This window comes from Camellia sinensis, chromosome 4 (assembly GCF_055761805.1).
Source record: "Camellia sinensis isolate YWXY chromosome 4, ASM5576180v1, whole genome shotgun sequence".
NCBI classification, from domain to species: Eukaryota; Viridiplantae; Streptophyta; class Magnoliopsida; order Ericales; family Theaceae; genus Camellia; species Camellia sinensis.
Window position 1 is genome coordinate 150,236,724 of NC_138964.1, and position 10,582 is coordinate 150,247,305.

The 10,582-nt window shown below is 34.1% G+C and overlaps 1 protein-coding gene across 1 annotated transcript; it reads left to right on the plus strand.

Annotated features, from left to right (window-relative positions):
• The first annotated feature begins 1,656 nt into the window (after positions 1 to 1,656).
• On the plus strand, positions 1,657 to 9,509 carry LOC114302987 (nucleobase-ascorbate transporter 6). The gene is made up of 15 exons (XM_028248132.2): positions 1,657 to 1,847; positions 1,975 to 2,337; positions 3,631 to 3,728; positions 3,841 to 4,017; positions 4,311 to 4,411; positions 4,750 to 4,825; positions 5,237 to 5,296; positions 5,428 to 5,612; positions 6,156 to 6,252; positions 6,886 to 6,972; positions 7,632 to 7,690; positions 7,791 to 7,882; positions 8,068 to 8,145; positions 8,753 to 8,913; positions 9,034 to 9,509. Exons 2-15 carry the CDS (start codon positions 2,232 to 2,234, stop codon positions 9,247 to 9,249), a joined length of 1,593 nt encoding a protein of 530 aa, XP_028103933.2. The 5' UTR covers positions 1,657 to 1,847; positions 1,975 to 2,231; the 3' UTR covers positions 9,250 to 9,509.
• The last annotated feature ends 1,073 nt before the right edge of the window (positions 9,510 to 10,582 follow it).

Genomic DNA, 10,582 nt, shown 5'->3' on the forward strand with positions numbered 1-10,582 from the left:
TGGGTTGAGTGAGCCATAAAAAATTTGGAGGTTGCCAGTTGTATATTAAAATTCAAAAGGATAATAAAAAGATGTGTCGGTGTTCTTTCTTTTTCCTCCTTTGTTTTCTAGCTTTTGGCATCCCAACATCGCATATTGTCAAAGTTTTACCCAATTTCTCTAAATAATTGATAAGTTTGTTGAGCTTGGAGTCTTCCCCTCTCTCTCTCTCTCTCTCTCTCTCTCTCTCTCACACACACACACACACGCGTTAAAGGGGGCAATAGTGTCATTTCAACAATAACGTGTGTAAAAATTCTACTATTTACATAATTTTGAATTAATTTTATTTTGATAATTTGGATGATTCATCTTATCTAATCTCATAAATAGATTATTAAAAAAGATATCTAATCTCATATGTAGATTATTAAAAAAGATATAAATTTGATAAGATACATCTAACCACATAATTTTACTATATTTATAATAATTACATATAAAAAAATCTACAAAAATGTCATAATTTATTATATTTTATGACTAATAATATACAAAATAAACTACTCGTGTCACAAGAGTGCCCTCCAATACAAATTGTACTCTGGAAAAAAAAGTTAATACAAAAAATTAATTCTTTCTTTTTATTTTTTACACGTCTTCTTATAAAAAGTTAAAAAATATTTAAAAAATTAATTTTCAAATGAAGTCTAAGACTCATTCCTTAGGAAAACCTTTTGCTTTGTTAGGTTTCCTTTTTGGATTTTGTTTTTTTTTTTATTATTTCTAAAATCTTAAAAATTAATTTAACTAATTTTTTTCTTAAAATCTATCATTTTTTTAAAGAGGTGATAACTTTTTTAAAATTTAAAATTATTGTTATAGAGTTTATTTTTACTAATATAATTTCTATTATTTCTATAAATAGAAAAAAAAACCAAATTGAGCGTTTGACCCCTTCCCCAAGACTCGCTATAAACGGTGTAGTTTTAAGGAACTAGGAACTGATTTTGCCAAGGCAGATTTTACCTCGGACCAAGAAGGCACACTCAGATCAATTAAAATAACAACACTTAAACACAACCTTGCATCTAGTAAAGTTGGCCTTGTCAATATCATTATCATTATGTAGTTTTTTTTGTGTGGGACCGTGTATAAACGGCGCGGAGCGTAATTGATGCAACAAACAGACAAATAATAAAACAATAAAATCAAATTTTTATATAAAAAAATAAAAACTCAAAATAAAAAATAAAGTTTGTTGGAGATTCTTCATCAAATTTTTTCTTAGACAGAGAAAGGGGAGAGAGAGAGAGAGAGGTGTTTACACATCCATCATTATTTTTTATTTTTATTTTTTGTTACAGGAAAATCTTTTCTACCTTCCTGCAGGTCCAAGGTAGCGTCCCAGGGTGTCCTGTTAGTCATTCCGAGCGAGGAGACTATAACCTAGAAACTTGGTCAGGACTCGCATAGCGGGAGACTATTGAACCCACATCAACTATTGATTAGACAACTTGAGCGCATAGCGGGGGACTATTGAACCCACACCAAGTACTGATTAGACAACTTAAAGTCGAACTTCCTAACTAACTATGTGTCACCCAAAAAATTAACCCAAAAAAAAAAGAGAATTGAACCATTGAGACTTAAACCCCAAGCCTTCACTTAGCTCACTTTATTTTTTTATTTTTTTTTTACGGACCTTTTTTTGTTCACTTTTGATTTTTGGGCTGTATCACATCCAAAGTTTCCTTTTCCCTTTTCCCGACTACCCTTTTTATTGAACTTTTATAAAAGTGGGATCTTTGATTTAGACTTTATTGCACTCCCCCCACTTGATTTTGCTTCTCAAAGTTTACTACAAGGTTGTTTTCTTTGCTTTTCTTTTTCATTTTCATGCACTAATTACAATTATATATAATAGTAAATTGTGCAAGATTGTTACAGTTTCATTTTCTGGTTCCCTTTTTCTTCTTTTCTATTTTTTTACAGTTCCATATAATAGTGGGTGACATGTGGGTTGTTTGTTCCAATCTTGTCAGTGTTATTTGGTTCATCTCTCACTGATTGAGCTTTCTGGGTACTCAAAACCTTGAGCTTTTTCTTCAAAATTTCTTCCCATTTTCGTGGGTTTCTGAGAGATTTAGGATCTGGGTTGTTTGCAGATTTGGGTTTTGGGACTGCTCTGAGATTCAGTACATTTTGGGGTAACTTTTTTAGTGAGAGTGAGAGAGTAGAGAGAGAAAGCTATGGCAGGAGGAGGTGCTCCAGCAAAGGCAGATGAGCCAGCGCCACACCCACCAAAGGATCAACTTCCTAATGTTTCCTACTGCATTACTAGTCCTCCCCCATGGCGTGAGTATCTGACATTCACTGTTTGTTTACTTAGATTCTGTATTTTGATTTTTGATTTTTTTGGGCATATTCTTAGATTGATTCTTATAGATATAACTACGTGTGTACATATCTATACATATATGTGTTAACATTGAATCTAGCCACCTATGGGGTTCTAATTTTCTGAATCTAGTTGATTCTTTTTCTTAAAGGTCTGTAATTCTTTTTTTGTTAAGCTTTCCCATGTATTTGCATTTTCAATCTTTTGTTTTTCTTGGTTGGTGTCCTTTTTCCTTATCTTTTATGCCTGTACTAACCCAAATAATCTGTTCTTGTTCAAAAAATACTAGGGGTTAATTTCACATTTATTTTTCTATGTCATTATTTCATCCCTAAACTATCAATATCATCTATTTTGTTCTTAAAGTTTTTTATTTATTTTTTATTTTTTATTTTAATTTTATCAATTTTATCTATTTAGTCCTTAAAATTTTAATTTGAATAAATTTAGTGCAATTGAAGACGATTGTACAAATGGGTCAAGTCTAAATTGATTGTGAAAAATGTCATTTCAAAATTTGAACAATTTAACCTTACTGCGAAACACTCATCAAATCGTTTGTGGGGTATAGTTTGTTCAAAAATAGTAAGAAAATTAAGTATTTGGTTATATGGTTTAAGTTGTTCAAATTTTGAAATGCCTTTTTTGCCCCGTCAAATCAAGCTTCAACAGTTACTAAAATTTGTACACAATTATCTGCAATTGGACCATATGAACTGAAATCAGAAACTTTTGGGACTAAATAGATGAAATTGATAGGTTAGGGATGAAATAGAAAAAATGGGGAATTAACCCTTATAGTAATAATATCATGGCTAAATTGGGTGTGGCGTTTTTTTTTACCAACAATTTGGGCCTATTTTCAGTGTGATGTATTGGTAATTTGGGTTTTGTTTAATGTTTCTTGCAACTCAATCTATGTGCTTATCCTTGCCAATTTGAAGCTTTTTCTATGTTTATTGGAATCCTTGTTATACATTAAATATTCTTTTTGGTATCTCCATTGTCAATTGACTCGATTCACAACAGTAAAACTTAAAACCCCAGTGATTTTAACTTTATCAGAACAATTTGGGATTGACTACAATCTTTCTTAAATTTGATAAAAGATTGTGCCAATCTACATATATTGTTCTTTTCAAGTCTGATTTTAGTAAATTTGGTACGACCATTTTGTTTCTTATTATGCCTTTATCTATCATCACGAGGTTCACCTAAATCATCAAATTTGTGATGCGTTTCTGATGCAGCTGAGGCTATCCTCCTCGGGTTTCAACATTATTTGGTGATGCTCGGGACAACAGTTATCATTCCCACTGCTCTCGTTCCTCAAATGGGGGGAGGGAATGTAAGGCCTAACTATGAAAATATTCATTTCATGTTGGTTTCTTTTATTATGCGTTTTTTGCAATTACTAATGTTTAATAATCTATCTTGAACCTCGTTTGCTGTTCTTCTAGGAGGAGAAAGCAAAGGTGATCCAGACACTACTCTTTGTTGCTGGATTGAACACAATACTGCAGACAACTTTCGGGACTAGATTGCCTGCTGTGATTGGAGGGTCATATACATTTGTCGCGGCCACAATTTCAATTATCCTCTCTGGTCGATTCAACAATGAGTCAGATCCTACAGCGGTTTGTGATCTAGATCCATGCTGTGTTATATTTCGTGGTTTTTGCATGGCACATTGAATTTTGTGTTAACTCGTAATGCTTATTAAACATAAAAGCACATAATTAAATTAGCATTGGTGCACAACGTTTAAGTGCACACATTTTCATTTCATTACGTATGTTCTTTTGGTCAGAGATTTTTTTTAAAAAAAAGAGGGAAAGAAAGGAAGTTTGGAATTGCATGTTCAAACTCTAGATTAATCTTATTGATATTTGGTTCTAACCTTGTGATAAATTTTTTATTGCCTTCTCAGAAATTTAAAAAGACAATGCGGGCAATCCAGGGTGCACTCATTGTTGCTTCAACTCTTCAGATTGTCCTAGGTTTCAGTGGTCTTTGGAGAAATGTCACAAGGTTGGTTCATAATCTACAAAATGCATGAAACTCTAGACTATGCTTAGTCAACTTGGACTCTCTCTCTCTCTCTCAAATTTGTAATTACAGTACATAGTCAGCTTGGATTTTTTTGAGTCAAGTTCTAATGATATCATTCTAGTTAGTCTTACTCAGGTTGGTTTGTGTTGGCTAAATTGCTCTAAGTCAATCTGATATATGAAGCACAATTTATTTCTTGAGTTACACATAGCCTTTTGTTTCTCCTTGTGCAATCCAATCTTTGCTCTGACCAGGAGCTGAGAAATTTTAATATTACATCTACTGAAATGTCCCAAATCCATGCTCTGTTTTTTCAGGTTCTTGAGTCCACTCTCAGCTGTTCCTTTGGTTGCTCTTGCTGGCTTTGGACTCTATGAGTTTGGTTTTCCTGGGGTAGGTAAACTTTTACTGCACTTGGATGATCATGGATTCATGGGTTTTAGGGCCTGTTTGGTGCAGCTTATTGGGATATGCTTATAGCCTTTGTTTTTGGGGGGGTGGGGAATTATGTGCAAAACTGTTTGTTGTATCTTTTGTTTACAACTTATGAGACAGAAATAGCTTAATAAGTTGAAAATGGCTGATTATTCAGAACCAAGGGAAGAGATGCTTTTAGTTTCTGCTTTCTATTATCAACTTTTAGCTTGCAAGAAGCTGCACCGAACAGGCCCTTACTCTGGGTGTATATTACGGGGTGGAAGGGTTTGGGTTGGGGTTGTTGCTTGTGGGCATGCATGCGTAGTTGTTCCATCTGGTTTATCATTGTATCCCTATTGGATATGAACTGTTGACTTTGTTGTCTAGGTCGCTAAATGCATCGAAATTGGGCTGCCACAGCTTATCATTTTAGTTTTTTTCTCACAGGTAAGGTCTTTTGATGCGTTACAAATTTTATTCCATTACTTATAATAACCATTTGTTTTTCTTTCTGCTTTGCTTTCAAAATATCCCGAAAAATTTAAGCTAAAAGCATCACTCTCATTTGTTATCTGCAGTATCTGTCCCATGTGTTGCGCAGAGGACAACACATCTTTGAACGTTTTGCTGTAATATTTTCAGTGGTTATTGTATGGATTTATGCTCTTCTACTCACTGTAGGCGGGGCCTATAATGGTAAACCACCAAAAACACAGATTAGTTGCCGTACTGATCGGTCTGGACTTATTGATGGTGCTCCTTGGTAAGCACATGTTCCCTGTTGCCAGTTGGTTATCTTAGCATTGTCGATGATTAAATTCCACATTTAGAGGTATTGTTACTATGTCCTCAAACTTTTCCGGTTCATTCAATGAGGTTTCCACAAGAAACTGGTGCTGTTGTATCATGCAGTTTTGTTATTGAATACATGAAAGTGAGTATCACCAATGAAGAAGATATATATGTATATGTAGATTTTTTTTTTTTATGGCTCTATAAGCTTACATGCAAGCAAACTGAATAAGCTAATAGGGTTTAGTGTTTATCTCGATTATAATCCAAATGGAAAAGGCTATACACTGCATTCTAATTCTGTTGTGTGAAGTTTAAATGAAGCTTCTCTTTTACCAAAATGCTTGTTTTCTTTATTTGTTTTCCATATTACGTATGTCTTGAAATAAAAATTCTGGTTGAGGTGTGATGAATGAGAGTCCATTGTTTGCTTCATTTAATGCATTAGTACATGAAAATATGGTATGGCTTGCAAGAATATTCCTTATGTTTGTACTGATGTTTGCATTTCCAGGATAAGCATTCCCTATCCCTTTCAATGGGGACCACCTTCGTTTGATGCTGGTGAAGCCTTTGCCATGATGTTTACTTCATTTGTTGCTCTCGTAGAGGTTTGTTTCTCATCTTGATGCAACTTAATGAATGACCAAAGTGCATTGTCATTGTTATTGTGTTAGTGATTGTTATTGCCATCATCTTCAGTTATAGATCAATATCCTCCACAGCATATATAGGTCCTTATGTAGTGTTTGGTTCATTGGAATCAAATATAATGGAATGGAATATGTAGTGTTTGGTTCATTGGTTCATTGCTTAGCTTCCTTATGGAATGACTAATCTCTATGATGGTGAAGGATGATGATTCCATTTGTAATACATTTACCATCATTTTTTAGCGAACCAATCATGATAATGAATATTACGATGAACCAAACAGAGCATTAGGGTTTAGGAGTACTTTTCTTCCTCGATTCCTTTGTTGCACATCTTGATGCTTTGTTGATGAGTTGTTGGTTGGGAAACTCAACTATTTTCTATTCAACACCTCGAAAACATTTCGTAAAGGTTGATATCCATTATGACCAGACAGGCACATGTCTTAATGGGCATTAGATTGTTCTTGCATCATCATTATTGTCCGTGTCTCTTTATTCCAGACTAAATTTTCAGCTCTTGGGTCTCATTTCATATATCAATCCCGCATAAATAGCTTATTTCTTATATGCTTTCAATGATTTGAGCAGTCCACTGGAGGCTTTATTGCTGTTTCAAGATATGCGAGTGCAACTCCCTTGCCGCCTTCTGTTCTCAGCCGAGGCGTCGGTTGGCAGGTAAATTCAGAACTTGTTGCGTTCTTTGTTGTTAGTATGATTGTGCTTAAGATTACAAGTTTTAGATTCCTGGTTGAAAAAGAAAGACATTATTGAAAGTAAATTTGCACCATTAATAATATTCTTTCTATAGTAATAAGGTAAAAATTGCATCCTCAATGATTGGGTGCGGGATAGTGTTTGAAAGTGAAAAAGTATTCTTTCATGCAAAAGATAGAAAGATCTACTATTTGCAAAATGATTCAGAATCGCATTATTGATAATATTTGCACCAAGTATCTTACGTCTCTTGCCACAATTTGTCAATCTTCTTTCTTTTCTCCCCCTCCCCCACCCTGGCATTAGTATTTTGAAAAGCAGGAAAGAAAGAAGAAAGACAAATTGAATGTTGGTGAACCATAGAAAATGGGCACTATACCAAGCAAGCAGACATATAATCTGTATATATTTGAAAATGTTGAAATATTGGTAAGCAAAAGATGATCGTAATGAAAGTTTTGAAATTGTCTATTATATAACCTTTGCAAGGATGGTTCCTATATTGGCCAAGTTTCTCTGTTTCTGCTGCCTAAAACAACAAAATGCAAATTTCTCAACCTTCTGTCAGGTGAAGATTAAATACCTGTTTGCTTTGAACTAACTACTCATTTTTTGTCTAGGGAATTGGAATTTTACTTTCTGGGTTGTTTGGAACTGTGAATGGATCCTCGGTATCCATGTAAGACGTTAACAATGAAAACCCTTTGTAACTCATTAGCATTCTATTTATATCAGTTGAAACACTGACTTACCAACAAGTTTGCTTCATTTATCTGCAGTGAGAATGCTGGTCTTTTAGCTTTGACTCGTGTTGGCAGTAGAAGGGTTGTGCAAATATCTGCCGCGTTCATGATTTTCTTTTCCATTCTTGGTGAGTTGTTTGCAAATGAGATTTTTAAAACATGAAAAGTCATTTTCATCATTAGTCTATTGTGAATTTTATGTTTGTTAAACAGAGAGAGAGAGAGAGAAGTTATTTTCATCATTAGTCTATTGTGGAGAGAGAGAGAGAGAGAGCTTTTTTTGGTTAATTATCAATAATTTCTACATTTTCAGGAAAATTTGGAGCAGTCTTTGCCTCAATTCCAGCACCTATAGTTGCTGCTTTATATTGCCTTTTCTTTGCTTATGTGGGTAAGTTTCTATGATTTTACTAGTTAGCTAGCCTAAGAAGCACAAACATGGACACTGACATGCCGACATGTCAATTTAAAAATGTAGGTCACGACTCACAACACATGGGGTACACGCACTGGATATATGATTTTATATATTTTTTATGTCATATATATATATTTCTTTAAAAGATAAAGAACAATGTAACATAACTTTAATTCTTAAAGTTTAAAGGGGGAAGAATTAAAAGTATAAATTTATATATATATTTTAAACATTGTATCATTTAAGTAATTTTGTTTTAGATTTATAATGTTTCATATTTGTCTAAGCAGTGGACATGTGTGTCTCTCCAAGTGTCTGAGGCTTGTGTGGGTCTAAAAAAATTTAAAAAATAATGACACTTTAGGACGTGTGTCTGACTAATGTCGAGAATTGTCCAATGGGTGTCAATGTCGAACACAGACATGACATGGGCGCGCACGCACCTTCTTAGTAGTGTCCATGCTTCTTAGCAGCTAGCAGACATTCTTGGAATCCGATTTTTTGATCTGTTTTTAGATTATGCATCTCCAGTATCATTTTTTGTTAACTATGTATCTTTGCTTTCACCATGTGAGTGCAGGTTCAGTAGGTTTAAGTTTCCTTCAGTTCTGCAATCTCAACAGCTTCCGAACGAAATTCATACTGGGCTTCTCTATCTTTTTGGGCTTGTCTATACCCCAGTACTTCAACGAGTACACTGCAATTAATGGATATGGCCCGGTTCACACAACAGCAAGATGGGTACGCAACTCCACCAACGTTGAATTTTTATATGTTTTGCTTGAATCATGTTATGGTTGTTCGAGAGCTCCACTGACAAAAAATGTTTTAACTTTTTATTTTTTATTTGTTAATTGGCAGTTTAATGATATGGTTAATGTTCCTTTCTCATCTGAGGCGTTTGTTGCGGGCTTGTTGGCGTATTTCCTGGACAACACATTACACAAGGATCCTGTAATAAGGAAAGATAGGGGTAAGCATTGGTGGGACAAATTCCGTTCTTTTAAGACTGATACACGAAGTGAGGAATTCTATTCCCTCCCCTTCAATCTCAACAAATATTTCCCGTCTGTTTAACTGTGTGTCGTGGAGCTACAATGCGGTCTTGTGAAATCTTGCTCCCTCAAGGGCTCTTGTGTAGCTCTATTTGTGGGACAAGCTATTCCATAATTCTCTTTTCTCATCTCTCATCTTATTACATGCTAAAGTCGTATAAATTAGCCGTCCTTCACAGGATTTCTTAGCACATTTGTTAATTTAATTTTGTTGTTGTTGTTGTAAATCCAATGGATGATAAGGACTTAAAAATTAGCAATGAAACAAGTTTGCTTCTCTCAGCTCTCATTTTCACCTGTTATGCCGTAGAAATCTAATTTTCATTCTAGCTCGACATTTTCGATTTGGTTTTAATCAGTATTATGAGGAACTCATATATATTAGATTTTGATAAGTATTTGACACTAATCTCTCGACCACGGATTCAACTTTGCGGTAAGTTGGTGGGCATTGTAGGGAGGCCAAAGACCCCTTGCCTGAATTTGTAGTTAGGCTATTTTGGTAATTCCGTATGTGACATGTAGCCCTAGTTATATGTATATGTAGGGGTTGGCAATCTTTTGTATTCTCACTTTCTGATTATTGTAAACCCGTAGCGACCATGGATGTAACTCTAATTTTGAGTTGAAGTACATAAATTTTGTGTTCTTGTGTGCGCATGTGATTACAATTATTGTTTATTTATTTTTCACTATTTTGTGTTTTATCAATCCGGATTAGTTGTTACCAAATCCTTAATACGACATTGATTTTGAAAGCATATTGTGTTTGTAAGATGCCTTTGATTTAGTTGACCTGGGCAATAGCAGCCCTAGGTTGTGAAAAGGAGAGCAACAATGGCCTTTGGCCTACAAGAATACGTGTAATTTGGAGGCCATCGAAAGTGATTGCGTATTAGTGCAAACTGACTGGTTGTTGGCTTTAGACTGCTCAAATATGTGGAAATTGATCAATGGCGGTGGCTAGAAGTCACTCATGCATTTTACGCTTTATTTGGTTAGGAAATTTTAAAAAAAAAATTGAAAAGAAAAGAAGAAAAGATGTGTAAAATTAGATGAAATATAAGTATATTTTATTCACATTTTACTTAACTTTTCCTTTTCTCTTTTCAAAATTTTCAATCAAATACAGTATTAAAGTCAACATGTGTCCTAAAACGCTTGGAAATATTGATGTCCTCACTCTTAGTTTATATATATATTTTTTTTGGCCAAGCAGTTTTAAATACACAATTAAACAGGAAAAAAATGTGTCGATTTTTTTGATTTTCGAAGGTTAGAAATGTAATTTGAGCGTACTAATAAGGATTAATAAATCTTTACAAAGATTAGTAAATGCCAATTAATTAGTTAGA

What these genes read in the sequence shown, in the direction of transcription:
- LOC114302987 (XM_028248132.2), top strand. Translation starts at nt 2,232, where the DNA reads ATGGCAGGAGGAGGTGCTCCAGCAAAGGCAGATGAGCCAGCGCCACAC. An exon ending in CCTTTTCTTTGCTTATGTGG is followed by an intron (nt 8,146 to 8,752) that starts GTAAGTTTCTAT and finishes ATGTGAGTGCAG; the next exon opens with GTTCAGTAGGTTTAAGTTTC. An exon ending in TTCACACAACAGCAAGATGG is followed by an intron (nt 8,914 to 9,033) that starts GTACGCAACTCC and finishes GTTAATTGGCAG; the next exon opens with TTTAATGATATGGTTAATGT.